The sequence below is a fragment of the Ciconia boyciana genome, chromosome 9 (genome assembly GCF_034638445.1).
Source record: "Ciconia boyciana chromosome 9, ASM3463844v1, whole genome shotgun sequence".
NCBI classification, from domain to species: domain Eukaryota; kingdom Metazoa; phylum Chordata; class Aves; order Ciconiiformes; family Ciconiidae; genus Ciconia; species Ciconia boyciana.
Genome location: NC_132942.1, coordinates 21,406,040 through 21,420,898, shown reverse-complemented (window position 1 = coordinate 21,420,898; position 14,859 = coordinate 21,406,040). Strand labels below are relative to the sequence as shown.

The 14,859-nt window shown below is 56.0% G+C and overlaps 1 protein-coding gene across 1 annotated transcript in view; it reads left to right on the top strand.

The window, feature by feature from the left end:
* The first annotated feature begins 1,301 nt into the window (after nt 1-1,301).
* LOC140656874 (protocadherin alpha-2-like) overlaps nt 1,302-14,859 on the top strand; it is a 106,114-nt gene continuing 92,556 nt past the window's right edge. Inside the window, 3 exon segments of the mRNA XM_072873103.1 lie at nt 1,302-1,364; nt 1,759-3,589; nt 3,592-4,412. Of these exon segments, the coding sequence (XP_072729204.1) occupies nt 1,302-1,364; nt 1,759-3,589; nt 3,592-4,412 (2,715 nt within the window).

Here is a 14,859-nt window from a genome sequence, read left to right as displayed (position 1 = left end):
GAAAGACACCCCCCCCGTGCATTGTTTGGGCTCATTTGAGCCTGTTTGCACAGATGTCCAAGTACCTGGAGCTTGGGCTTGTGTTTCCGAGGGTGGTGGATTCTGTTCTGATGTAGCAGAGCTGTTCTTTGCCATATGATTGCCTTGCTGTGTTACTTGCTGTGTCCATGACAGGACTGGGAGCTGAAGAGTGTGGTCTTCTTCCAGAAAGGGAGGGATGGGGAGGTGGAGGGGCAGCCTGTCTGTCTTGCATAGACTGGAGGAAAGGCTGGAGGTTGTTCCTCATCTCGAGAGCTGGAAGGTGGCAGGGAAGAGGAATGAAAGCTCTTGCCAAAGGGCATGTCCGTGCTCCATGTCAAGGGTGGTGTAGACATGTAGGAAATACTTTGGTGAAGGCGAAAAAGAAAACAAGAAACAAGTATGGAAAGCAGAAGAGAAGGGGAGGCAAGGATAGGGCAGGGCGAAGGCAAAACAGAAAAAAGGAAGCGAAGGAGAAGTAGGAAAAAGAAAAAGATGAAAGGAAGAGAAAGGAAGAAGGAAAGAACGAGAAAAGAAGAAGTAAAGAATGAGAAAGGAAGATGGAAAGGAAGGAATCTATGGAACGAAAAAGCAAGCAAAGAAGAAAGAAAGAAGGAAGAGAAAGGAAGGAAGGAAGAGATGATAGCAGAGATTACCAGCATGCACTGTCATTATATGCTGAATGGAGTTGAGGATCCTGGGTACTCAGGGACGCTGTGCAAGGCTCGATGGAAAATGGTGAGGAAGAGGAAAGAGCTCTTGCCAAAGGGCATGTTCGTGCTCCATGGTGAGAGTGATGTAGTCATATAGAAAACCTGTTGGTAAAGCAGAGAAGGAAGAGGCAAAAAGGGAAGAAGAAGTGAAGGGGAGGGAAGGACAGGGAAGAGAGGAGGAGAAGGAGAAGTAAGAAGAGAAGGACGGAGGGAACAATGGAGAGAAAGAAAAGCAAAGGGGAACGAAGCAAGCAATAGTGAGAAAGAAGAGAGAGAAAGGAAGAAACGATAAACCGGTTTTGTAGCATGCACCGACGCTATCGGTGCACACAGAAAGGTGTGGATCGAGAGAAAGGAAGAAAGCAAGCAGGATGCTAGGAAGGAATGAAGCAAGGAAATAAGAAAGGAATGAAAGAAGATCACAAAGAAGAGACAGAAAGGAAGAAGCCATAAAGGAAACTACCAGGGTGCACCGACGTTATCGCTAGACGCTGAACGGAGTTGGTCCCTAACAGCCTCTGCTTTGGTGAGAGTACCGGGCTCCGGCGCTGATGCCCGTAATTAGCGCGGATGGATCCGCCTTTGACGGTCTCCACGGCGGCGCCGGAGGCGACTGGTGAGCTGCGAGCGGGGGTAAAGAAGAGGGAAGGATGAAAAGAGAAGGGAAAGGGGAGTATAGGTTAGGAGACGGCAGGGCAAGAACGAAAAGCAGAAGAAAGAGAAGAACGTAAAGGAAGAGAAGAAAGAAGAAAGAGAAGGAGGACAGAGAAGAAAGCAAGAAAGAGAAAAGGAAACAGAGAAGAAAAAAGGTGTAAGATAAATGAAGAAAGAAACAAAGAAAGGAGGAAGAAGGAGGGGATGAAAAAGAAAGGCATCTATGCGATCAAAGAGCGAGGAAGCAAAGAAGAAATAAATAAGGAGGAAAAACAACAGGGAAAAGAATGAAGAAGAAAAGAAAGAGGAGGAAAGAGGGGAGAGACGACAGAGGAGGCGACCAGCACGGGTCCGGGAGCGCGGGCGCTCGTAGGGAGCGTGTGAGGCGGCGGAGCAGCACACGGTGTCGCTGCAGGCTCAGAAACGGCGGCGGAGCGGCGAGGCGGCTCCGCCCCGGTGCGGCGGAGAGCCCGGCTGTGAGCGCGGGGGGGCGGCGCGGGGCGGGCAGGAGAGCCGGTGCGTCCGGGCGGCGGCGGGGAGCCGTGCGGGGCTCGTGGTGCGGGTGGCGGCGGCGGCGGCGATGGTCGTGTGCTGGGGGCTTGTGGTGCGGGTGCTGGTGCTGCAGGCGGCCTGGGCGCTGGGCGGCGGGCAGGTGCGCTACTCGGTGCCGGAGGAAGCCAAGGCCGGGACGGTGGTGGGCCGGCTGGCGCAGGACCTGGGCCTGGCGGCGGGCGAGCCGGAGGCACGGCGGCTGCGGCTGGTGGCGCAAGGCCGGCAGGCGAGCGTGGAGGTGAGCGGGGCGAGCGGGGCGCTGGTGGTGAGCTCGCGGCTGGACCGGGAGGAGCTGTGCGGGAAGAGCGCGCCGTGCGCCCTGCGCCTGGAGGTGCTGGTGGAGCGGCCGCTGCGCGTCTTCCACGTGGAGCTGGAGGTCACGGATATCAACGACAACGCCCCGCTCTTCCCCGCCGCCCGGAAAAACCTCAGCATCGCGGAATCGTCGCTGCCAGGGTCTCGTTTCCCGCTGGAGGGCGCGTCCGATGCAGATATCGGAGCCAACGCGCAGCTCTCCTATACGCTCAGCCCCAGCGAGCATTTCTCTTTGCATTTACAGCGGAGTGAAGAATACCGAGAATCCCTGTTTCTGGTGCTCAGGAAACCACTGGACCGTGAGACGATGCCCGTGCACCGGTTGGTGCTGACGGCAAGTGACGGTGGCCGGCCGTCGCTGACGGGCACGATGGAGCTGGTGATCTCGGTGCTGGATGCGAACGACAACGCGCCCCAGTTCAACCAGTCGGTGTATAAAGTGCAGCTGCCGGAGAGTGCTGCAGAGGGGACGCTGGTGGCTCAAGTTAACGCCACGGATCCGGACGTGGGAAGCAATGGCGAAATGACGTTCACTGCGAGCAATACTTTTCCCCCAAGAGGATTAAACGTTTTCATTTTAAATCCGAAGACGGGGGAGATCCGACTGACGGGTGCCCTGGACTTTGAAGACGTCCGTTCATACGAGATACAAATCGAAGCGACAGATAAGGGGACGCCCCCGCTGTCGGGTCACTGCAAGGTAGTGGTGGAAGTGCTGGACGTGAACGACAACGCGCCGGAGGTGTGGGTGACGTCGCTGTCGGTGCCGGTGCCGGAGGACGCGGCGGTGGGGACGGTGGTGGCGCTGCTGAGCGTGTCGGACCGGGACTCGGGGGCGAACGGGCGGGTGCGCTGCGCGGTGTGGCCGGCGGCGCCGTTCGGGCTGGTGGCGACGTTCGCGGGCTCGTACTCGCTGGTGCTGCGGGAGGCGCTGGACCGGGAGCGGGTGCCGGAGTACGAGGTGGAGGTGCGGGCGGAGGACGGCGGGGCGCCGCCGCTGCGCGCCAGCCGCGGGGTGCGGGTGCCGGTGTCGGACGTGAACGACAACGCGCCGGCGTTCGCGCAAGCCGTGTACACGGTACTGGCGCGGGAGAACAACGCGGCGGGCGCGGAGCTGGCGCGGCTGTGGGCGCGGGACCCGGACGAGGCGGGCAACGGGCGCGTGAGCTACTCGGTGGCGGAGGGCGGCGGCGGGGGCGCGGCGACGGGCGGGGGGTGGCGGCCGGCGTCGAGCTACGTGTCGGTGGACGCGGAGAGCGGGCGGCTGTGGGCGCTGCAGCCCTTGGACTACGAGGAGCTGCAGGTGCTGCAGTTCGAGGTGCGGGCGGTGGACGCGGGGAGCCGCCGCTGTGCGGCAACGCCACGGTGCAGCTCTTCGTGGTGGACGAGAACGACAACGCGCCGGCGCTGCTCCCGCCTGCCGGCGGCGGGCCGGGGCCCGGGGCCGCGGGCGAGGCGGCGTCGGGGCCGGGCTCGGGGGCGTTGTGGGCGTGGGCGGCGTGGGGGGCTCCGGCGGGGCAGGTGGTGGCGAAGATCCGCGCGGTGGACGCGGACTCGGGCTACAACGCGTGGCTGCGCTACGAGCTGTGGGAGCCGCGGGGGAAGGGCCCGTTCCGCGTGGGGCTGTACAGCGGCGAGGTGAGCACGGCGCGGGTGCTGGAGGAGGCGGACGGCCCGCGGCAGAGGCTGGTGATCGTGGTGCGGGACCACGGCGAGCCGGCGCGCTCGGCCACGGCCACGCTGAGCGTGTCGCTGGTGGAGGGCGCCGAGGCGGCGCTGGCGGCCGCGGGCTCGTCGTCGTCGTCGTCGGGGGCGGGGCTGCGGCCGGCGGAGGGCAGCGCGGCGGCGGCGGCGACGAACGTGTGGCTGGTGGTGGCCATCTGCGCGGTGTCGAGCCTCTTCCTGCTGGCGGTGGTGCTGTACGGGGCGTCGCGGTGGGCGCCGCGGGCGGCCGTGCTGTCGGGGCCCGGGCCGGCGACGCTGGTGTGCGCCAGCGAAGTGGGGAGCTGGTCGTACTCGCAGCGCCAGAGCCGGAGCCTGTGCGTGGCGGAGGGGGCGGGCAAGAGCGACCTGATGGTTTTCAGCCCCAACTTCCCGCCGCCGCCGCCCGGCCCCGCGGCGAAGGAGACGCAGCCGGAGCCGCCCGCTCTCCTGGACACGGTCAGTGGCCCTCCCTTTCTCGCCTCTCGCCCCTTCCCCCGACGCCCCTTCCCCCTTCTCGGCCTTCTCGCGCGCCCCCTGGGCAGGCGCTGGTGGGAGCCGGGCTCAGCCCCCGGGGCCTGCATGCGGTGGGTGCTTGGTGTGTGCTTACTCTGACTGCTGACTGGAATGTTTCTTACATCTTCTTCCTCTGCAAGGTGTTTCAGTACTGTGGTTTTTTTATGCTACTTTCTTCTCTTTCTGGCCTGCGGAAGTGTTTGGAGCCGTTTTGCAGCCATTTTCCATAGTGTCACGATCTCAATGCCAGTTTCTTCACATGATTGTTTGCTCCTTTGTTTCTGCCTGAGCTGTGGTAGAGTAGGCTGCCCTTTTCTGTAGCACCACGTATCTTTTTGTAGAGGAGATGGGACGATCAAGACTGTAAGTTGGGATTTAAAGGATTTGTGGAAATGGTCCAGTCCAAACCCATTCTGAAAGGTGGACATGTTTAAGTTGGATGGATTTTTTGTCAGTGTTGTCCAGTCTAGTTTTTAATGCCTTTGCTCCTTAGCATTCTTCATGGTACTTCTGCTTTGAAAGCCTCTTGTCGTATTCCCTTTCAGTCTTTCATTTTTTAACACGAGGAAATGTACCTCAAACAGAAGCTCCTCAAAATCTTTGGTCATCCTGCTGTCCTCCCTGAAACTCCTCCCTGAAACTCTTCTCTCTTCTTCTTACTGTATTAAGAAAGGGAGGGCCTCCACAAAATATTCAGTATTGGTGAACCTTATATTTCCGCAAAGTTGAGTGAATTGCATTGTTTTCTTCTGTGGTCTCCTAACTTTTGATTGACACTGAGAACAGAGCTGATCTATTGATGTCACTGTCTTCTCTATGCCAAGGATGTAATTTCAGAACCTTAAATGATTGTTTCAGAGTCAGTTACAGTCTCTGTTGAAGCCACGTTTTTTTCCTCATCTGCTCAGCGTTGTGGTGTACTGCATGGAAAATATTTTGCCATTTTCCCACCTGGGTCTTCAGGGTCATCAGGTCTTTCTGCAGTTCTTCTCAGCAGACCTTTATTTTAACTCTGCTCTGTAGGGTAATATCTCCTGTAACCTTTGTTATATCACTCTTCATGACTTTTTGAGATCCCTTGATGAGCTATTAAATGGCACAGTTTCTGGCAAAGATCTCTGCCCAGCTGCAGTGTTGACCTTATTATCTTGCTCAGGTGACCAGGTTTGGTTTTCCTGCCATCTGTGTAGTTAATCACAACTCTAAGTGCCTCTTTTGGCCTTCCTTCATTTTGTATGGAGTGTCTTCATTTGTGCACGTTTTCCTGTCTTGCAGGTAGGGCAGTTTTAATGGACTTTTTGCTTTTGGCTGCTGCAAAGTGCTGGTTTCCAGTCTTTTTTTAATCAGAAGTCTGTCCTCCTTTTTGATTCTCCTCTGAAACAGAGATCATGCAAGGTGACCACAGTTGGTACTCCAGGTTCTTCTCTGTTCACCTTGCATGGCATATATTAGTTTGTGGAGTACTACAGAATTACTATGGATGTGGAAAAGACAGTAGAAGCATTTCACGTTGCCCCTTTCTAAGTACGATGTAAATGTACTTTGTATTAGAAAGTACTTAACGGCGGAAGAGCATGAACCAAGGTAGGTGTGAAAGTTGTGCAGCTATAGTGCTATATTAGGCAAGATGTATTGCTAGAGGACTTGTTTTTGGTGGGTGAATATATTTGTAGAAGCACCTCAGCTATGGTTCCTGACTGCTAGTTCCATGTGCCCTGTAGTGGTAGGCTTTGTATTTCCTTTCTTTCTTGGTTTTTTTTTTTGTTGCTGAGAATAATTTTTAAAGTAAACTTATTTTGTGTCTCATTGTGTGTGTGCTTTATAACCATCATTTGAATATGAACTGAGATGACACTTGAAACTCCTGATTCCCCTGTAGACAGTGTGGCTTAACTTGCCTTTCTCAGGAGATGTGTCAGTAATAGTGAGCGAGAGCCATGCTGCCAAATAGTGTTGACTGATTTCAGAATTTATGCCCCTTGCCTGTGAACTGTAGTTCACTGTCTTGTAGTCTCTTAAGGTGATGTTTACCTTGAGAGAATGCCATGAGACTTCAGGTTTAATTTCTGTTTCCTCCTTCATAGAAGTGGATACAGAAACACTGGCAATATAGCAGGGATTTGAGAGGCTGGACAAAACCTGTTTGCTTTTCCAGCCCTGCCTCCCTGAAATTGTGAACAGTGATCCCTGAACTCGTCCCTGACAATGGAGACCTAGAAATAAATCAAGACAACTGTTAGAATAGTAACAGGTGTAATTAAAGATGACCTATTGACAGACCTACCTGGATTTTTTTAGCATTTCATATCTTCATTTTGTTTTGACCCTCTGTTGCATCGTTGATGCTTCTGTGGTAGAACCAGCAAATCACTACCATGTGAAATCATCCATTTCATGTTGCTGCCTGGCCCATGTGGCAGGGTAGCAGCAAGTGTTCATAGCTATGTAGAGAAATAGCCCTGATGTGTTTACGTCAGTGGATGAGGTGGGAGCCTGGGAACATGTAAGATGAACTGTACCTTGCCAGAGCAGTGGTGCCTTTTGTGTTGTCTTCAGTTGCGGGATGTGTGGATGACTGTACTGTATCCTGCAGCGTCTCATCTCCATCAGTAATGGGCACATTGTTTTACTGTACTGTGAGTGCCTACCTGCCTGAAATGGTGAGAAGGAACTCGTCATTCATTGTGCAGCTGCAAGTGGGGAATAAAACTTACAGGAAATACTTTACTGACACACATCAAGACTACTAGAGAGCTCAGGTTCCCTGAGCTATTTCACCCTTCCGAGAGGATTTGTGCTACGTGGGTTATGTTTAGAGTTAGGAAGTCACTGATGGAGTTGAGAGTCTTTGGAATTTGTATGCATTGCTGATTTCTTAGGTTGGACCTATACTTCAAAAGACAAAACCATTCTGTTACGGACAGACACAGATATTCTTTGTAATATGATGCCCTTGCTGTATTATTTACTGTATGAAAACCGAGGAGAGTGCGTGGGATTGCTCACCTACATCACTGTCACAAAGCCATGAAAAAGTAAGCAATTTCTGCTAGTTTTTAGCATTGCTGCACTAAACACAAATAAATTCCATGTGAATCTATTTCTTCTGGAGACCTGAGTACTTTCCAAAGATGGAAGATCAAGGATACAGTCTTCTTCTGTGGAGGAGACAGCTGAAGTTTCTTTGCAAAGAAAGAAATAAATGAGGAAACTAAGTTATGCCTCCTCACCAACGTGTAGGGAAGACAAAGTCAGGAGATCAGAAGTGGGGTAGGTTCATTTCAGTGAAGACCTTCCCAGATGTGATTCCTGGGTTAATGTAGGCGTTTAGGAAACACTTTGGCATGTATGTATCAATTAAAGTGCCTTTAGCAAAGAGAAAATAGGAAGAGAAGAGAAAAGAGGAAGAGAAGAGAAAAGAGGAAGAGAACCACCTGTTATCGGTTTAGACAAAGGGAAATCGCAAAGCTTCTCGGCCGAGCGGGCAGAACCACGGCCCCCCCTTCCTCGAGCGGAGCGCCGCTGCAGGGCGCGAGAGGACGGCAGGAGGAGGCTGCTCGCAGGAGCTACGGTCAGGCACCAGGTGCCGCTGTTGGCCGCAAAGGTGCCGTGAGCCCGTTGGAGGGCGACAGCTCCTCCCCGAGCCGCTGTCACGGCTGCCGTCAGCGGGCGGGCGGCGGCGGGGGGCAAAATGCTGCGGGCTAGGCCGGGCGGCGGGGCGGAGCGCGGAGTGGCGTCCCGTGCCTGACGGGGAGTCCTTAAGGCGGGCGTCCGGGCGGCGGCGGGGAGCCGTGCGGGGCTCGTGGTGCGGGTAGCGGCGGCGGCGATGGTCGTGTGCTGGGGGCTCGTGGTGCGGGTGCTGGTGCTGCAGGCGGCCTGGGCGCTGGGCGGCGGGCAGGTGCGCTACTCGGTGCCGGAGGAAGCCAAGGCCGGGACGGTGGTGGGCCGGCTGGCGCAGGACCTGGGCCTGGCGGCGGGCGAGCCGGAGGCGCGGCGGCTGCGGCTGGTGGCGCAAGGCCGGCAGGCGAGCGTGGAGGTGAGCGGGGCGAGCGGGGCGCTGGTGGTGAGCTCGCGGCTGGACCGGGAGGAGCTGTGCGGGAAGAGCGCGCCGTGCGCCCTGCGCCTGGAGGTGCTGGTGGAGCGGCCGCTGCGCGTCTTCCACGTGGAGCTGGAGGTCACCGACATCAACGACAACGCCCCGCTCTTCCCCGTGAACGAAGAAGCCTTTACAATCGCGGAACTGTCGTTGCCGGGGTCTCGTTTCCCGCTGGAGGGCGCGTCCGATGCAGATATCGGAGCCAACGCGCAGCTCTCCTATACGCTCAGTCCCAGCGAGCACTTCAGTCTCGATCATCAGGGGAATAATGACCGGAGCGCGTCTTTAGCTCTTGTTTTAACGAAATCTCTGGACCGCGAGAGGGTGCCTGTGCACCGGTTGGTGCTGACGGCAAGTGACGGTGGCCGGCCGTCGCTGACGGGCACGATGGAGCTGGTGATCTCGGTGCTGGACGCGAACGACAACGCGCCCCAGTTCAACCAGTCAGTGTATAAAGTGAAAGTCTTAGAAGGTTCAGAGCGCGGGATTCTGTTAATCAAGCTCACTGCCACGGATTTGGACGAAGGGATGAATAGTGATATTATATATTTATTTAGTAAGCGTGTTGCTGCTCAAATAAAAGAAATGTTCACTATCGACGAAAACAAAGGAGAAATCAGACTTCAAGGAAAATTAGACTACGAAGAAATGGACAGTTACGAGATTACAATAGAAGCAAGAGACGAAGGCTCCCCTCCGTTAGCGGGTCACTGCAAGGTAGTGGTGGAAGTGCTGGACGTGAACGACAACGCGCCGGAGGTGTGGGTGACGTCGCTGTCGGTGCCGGTGCCGGAGGACGCGGCGGTGGGGACGGTGGTGGCGCTGCTGAGCGTGTCGGACCGGGACTCGGGGGCGAACGGGCGGGTGCGCTGCGCGGTGTGGCCGGCGGCGCCGTTCGGGCTGGTGGCGACGTTCGCGGGCTCGTACTCGCTGGTGCTGCGGGAGGCGCTGGACCGGGAGCGGGTGCCGGAGTACGAGGTGGAGGTGCGGGCGGAGGACGGCGGGGCGCCGCCGCTGCGCGCCAGCCGCGGGGTGCGGGTGCCGGTGTCGGACGTGAACGACAACGCGCCGGCGTTCGCGCAAGCCGTGTACACGGTACTGGCGCGGGAGAACAACGCGGCGGGCGCGGAGCTGGCGCGGCTGTGGGCGCGGGACCCGGACGAGGCGGGCAACGGGCGCGTGAGCTACTCGGTGGCGGAGGGCGGCGGCGGGGGCGCGGCGGCAGGCGGGGGGTGGCGGCCGGCGTCGAGCTACGTGTCGGTGGACGCGGAGAGCGGGCGGCTGTGGGCGCTGCAGCCCTTGGACTACGAGGAGCTGCAGGTGCTGCAGTTCGAGGTGCGGGCGGTGGACGCGGGGAGCCGCCGCTGTGCGGCAACGCCACGGTGCAGCTCTTCGTGGTGGACGAGAACGACAACGCGCCGGCGCTGCTCCCGCCTGCCGGCGGCGGGCCGGGGCCCGGGGCCGCGGGCGAGGCGGCGTCGGGGCCGGGCTCGGGGGCGTTGTGGGCGTGGGCGGCGTGGGGGGCTCCGGCGGGGCAGGTGGTGGCGAAGATCCGCGCGGTGGACGCGGACTCGGGCTACAACGCGTGGCTGCGCTACGAGCTGTGGGAGCCGCGGGGGAAGGGCCCGTTCCGCGTGGGGCTGTACAGCGGCGAGGTGAGCACGGCGCGGGTGCTGGAGGAGGCGGACGGCCCGCGGCAGAGGCTGGTGATCGTGGTGCGGGACCACGGCGAGCCGGCGCGCTCGGCCACGGCCACGCTGAGCGTGTCGCTGGTGGAGGGCGCCGAGGCGGCGCTGGCGGCCGCGGGCTCGTCGTCGTCGTCGTCGGGGGCGGGGCTGCGGCCGGCGGAGGGCAGCGCGGCGGCGGCGGCGACGAACGTGTGGCTGGTGGTGGCCATCTGCGCGGTGTCGAGCCTCTTCCTGCTGGCGGTGGTGCTGTACGGGGCGTCGCGGTGGGCGCCGCGGGCGGCCGTGCTGTCGGGGCCCGGGCCGGCGACGCTGGTGTGCGCCAGCGAAGTGGGGAGCTGGTCGTACTCGCAGCGCCAGAGCCGGAGCCTGTGCGTGGCGGAGGGGGCGGGCAAGAGCGACCTGATGGTTTTCAGCCCCAACTTCCCGCCGCCGCCGCCCGGCCCCGCTGTAGAAAACGGTTCTGCCGGGAAGGGGCCGTCTTTCTCCGCACTTGCTTCAGGCATGGTAAGTGTATTCGCAAAAGCTTTTTATTTTTCTTTTTTTTTGTCTCTTGGCTAGTTCTTTTTACCGGTCACATTTCGTGGATCATCTCTGTATTGAAACACTTTTTCTGTGGTAATAATTTTACAATGCGAGTCCTAGCTTTGTATTGCTCTTTCGTGTAGCCATAGCGATCCGCCTTTGACATGCTTCAAAAGGTATGTTGGCCTTTTTAAATTTCATTGTTTGACTATCTGAATGCTTCGCAAAATTTCCATATCTCCTTTTCTTTTTTTTTTCTTTCTTGCTTAGGACGTTATGATTAAAAGTATTTTTAGCGTTGTAAGATTTCTTTTTCCCTGTTACTTGGCATCAAAGTGTAGTGGCAGGTGTTAGCGGATCTTTTATTCCTCGTTTTTAGCGTCTTTCAACGTGTGAAAACACGCGGGAGGTGTCCAGGGGTTTGATAGCTCCCTCAGGATGACTGTAATTAGGGTACTAGTTATCTTTGTAACCAGATGAGTTTACGCTTGGTTTGATCAATAGTGTGTTAATGTGCGGCAAGGATCGCTCGGGATTTTATTGAGTCAGCAGCTCCCTGGTTGGTGCGTTTCGCCAGTCTTAAGAAGCTGAAATACAATAAATGAGACTTATGAGGTGCAGTGAGGGGAAGAAACGTTGGTGGAGGTCGTGAGTACTGTTCTGATTCTTGAAGTCCGGTGAAGATGTGGGGGAATATGGAGTGAGACACAGGATGCTTTATGAAAAAGTGAAGAAGTGTTTGAGGGAGGGGGTGCTCCCTGGCCTCGCTGTGCCTGTTCCCACGACCTGATCCCGCTGTCTTCGTAGTGTTGTGGCGTCTGTTCTCCCCCATCCACCCCAGTAACGTGCTGTGGAAAGTAGAGTCGAAAATTGTTAAGTTTGTGGGAGTCGAGAGAGGGAGGAAGAGAGGTTAAGGGAAAAACAGAAGGAAGGACTCCTATATGCAATATTGAATAATCCAGAGATGATGGGTTGAAAACTTTTGGTTCTCTCAGCAGTAGAGCAGAAGAAGCTGGGAAACACAAGTTCAGCTAGAGAAGTTTTTGATACTCGTTTCCACATTGATTTCCCTATGCGGAGAGTGATTGCTTAATTACCGGGTTGTTTAACACCGTTACCGAAGCAGCTAATCCCCGCACTAATGGCACTGAATCGACTCCGTTCTCATCGAGACTAGCTCCGAAGTACTCTTTGAGATGAGACATTAGGATCATGTTTTGTGTTCTTTGTTCGATATTAGAAACTGGATACAACTTCTACAGGGAAAAGCGAAGATCTCTTACATCTGATTTTTACAGCGTAAAAACAAAGTCTGTAGGGCTGCCGGGGTAGTAAGAACAAGCAGTACTTGTATATAATTCTTTTTCATGTTATATGTTCAATTCGCCAAAGACACGTGTTTGGGTAAGTACCATAGTTTTGTGGCAAAGTGATATCTGTAATGTGGTATATTTCTTTTGAGAACGTACATTTTGTTGGGTTTTGTACTAATAGAAGTGTTTTACACGAAGGACGTGGACTGAAAAAATAAAATCGCAGATCGTTTGTTCCAAATTGACAAGAATGGTGCTTATAGAGGTGCTGAAATCCAGTAAAGAAAGTTAAGAACTTCATGTCGGTCCTGAAAAAAATCGTAGGAGTGGGTTATCTCCCGCTGATCCATAGAAAACTGTGAGTGTGTCCCACGAATTTCTCTTTCCTTCCTGCATCTATTTAAGGTCCCTTACTAAGGGCTTTACGTTTGAGTTCTTTGTGTATTTGCTGGGGATTGTGTTTCTAGTCTCCTTTGATCATGTCCGATAGCTGATGTGCTTAAGGGGAGTGGGTCATCACCTCTTAAGTGTACATGAACTATCTTCGCTTGTGCGTAGCAAGGCTTATCTCAGAGCTGTAGATCTGTCACTTTCCTTAATTCACATGGATGTGACAGAAGGCAGGAGCAGCAAACCGCGATCTCCTAAAGGAGAATCTTTTGGTTACATTTATAAGAAGGTTTAACTAATTCTGTAGAACAGGATGGAAAAACATAGCACTTTCGCACAGGTGTGGGAAGCAACTCGTTTCCTTGGGCTGTGATTAAGGGCGATGTGGAGTCTCTTAATGCCGATCGTTTGGCCAGGGGAGGCTTTGGCTTCCGTACAGTTTCTCTTGGTTTCTCTGACTGCAGTAATGAATTGAAGATCTGAACGGGATTTATTATAGACGTACCCTGTCAGGAAATATTTCAGTATTTCTTTTAGAAACACAGTGCAGTCTTAACGTCAGAAACAGAGCTCGTGGATGCTTTCACTTCGTAGCATAGTCTGGGCAGGAGTCGTTAACAGAAGTCGCTAGAATATCCAGTCAGTGTCTTGAATAAAAGATAACAATTTCGCGCAGGGCTGTCAGTTGCTGCAAGCCCAGGCTCTCATTCTCGACTGATACTGTTTTGGAGAATGTAGCTGATTAGCAGCGATGTTATCGGGCACAATGCAATCGTGGCAGCTGAGGCAGGGCTTGCAGCCGGTTGCGCTGTAGAGCGCTTCCGCAGGCGGCTCTGGGGGCGGGAGGGGCGGCGGAGCCGCGGCTGCAGCGCCCGCAGCGCCGTGGCGGCCGGAGGCTGTTTTGCAGCCTCAGCATTGGTGGTTTTATAGGCAGGGAAACATCCACGGCTGCCGGAGGAGTTGCGAGAGACGCAGGATGCTCGGCTCGGAGTTGCTCTGAGCGGGACCGGTCCCCCGTACCCGCTGTTGCTATTGTCCCCCCGACATCTTCCGCTAAGCCTGGTGGTTTCTAGCTGGGGGTAAATAGAGCAGTCTCCGCCCTCGCGTTCAAGAGGCGAGTTCTTGCCGACGATATAGCAAATAGCACGTTGTGAGTCCGTATTTCTGTGGCTTTATGTGGGTAATGAGGATTTTCGTGGGGTTCGCTGAAAGCTAGAAATCCTCTGCGTACGAGATTGTTCTCCCGGGCTCCTCCGGTTATCTCCGCTCCCGCTGTCCCCACGTAGCAGCTGCGAGCTGCCGTGACTTGTTGAAGGGCACCTCGACATCGCTGCCCTCTCTGCCAGCAGGCACAGCCTGCCTCCGCGGAGAGGGGTCGGAGCTGCAGGAACAACAGCGGATCAGGCCGGCGCTGCCGCCAACAGCAGAGCTTCTTTGCCTGCTCCTTTCGCCGAGGGAGGCGCGGGGCTCACAGTGAGCCCGCGGAGGGGCTCCCACGGGGGACAGCGCGGGCTGCCTGCCACGCCGGGTCCCGAGCGGGAGGAGCCCGGTGTTTCGGGTCGCTGGGGGTATCACCGTCCTTGTGCTCATCTCTGCCCAGAGGAGCCCACATGCGAAAGGCGCTAGCGGGGTCCCTACACCCCCGTCGGCGGCTCCGCGCTGGCGATTTGGGCTCGGTCCGAGGAGGAGCTGCTGCTTGTGGGTCCGGTCTTCCTCAGTGCGCAGGCAGACCCTATTTACTGTCGGGCTCCCGTCAGTGTACGAGCTTTTCACGTGCTCCTTTCCGGGTGGAGATGAGGGCTGTGGCTGCCGATCGGTCCGGGGACAGCTACCGGCGCAGAGAACTCATCGGCTCCCCTCGGAGGAGAAACCGCGGGGCTGTCGCTCCTTCTGCTCCCCCGAACGAATTCAGCCCCTTCTGCTGTCTCCCGCTGAAGCGCTGTGTCCTAATTCTGCACCAGTGGGAACCCCTCGGTTCTGGTGGGCACCCCTGGGATTTTCCCAAGCCTCAGTACCGAGCGGGACGTGTCCTGCAAACCTCCGACGAAGCCACCGCCCTGCGTCTGCACCTCCTCTGATGCACTGCCCGTGGAAATGGCACCTTAAAATCATCGCTGATGTAATGATGATGTTTAAACACGAGTGGCCCTTCGTGTGGTGCAGCCAAGTGCTCCACAGCCCCGAGGTGACCCGGTTTTACTATTCATCTTTATTTTTTTGCCTTTGCTCGCTTAACAGTTTCTTCTGGTCGCTACCATTGTTCTGAGCACAACGTGCTTGGCTGGAGTAATAACGTCTTATTGCCGGAAAAGGGGATGATTGGTTGAAAATATAAGATGAGGCAGGAGAAAGAGTACGTAAAGGATGCTCGGGGCTCTGAG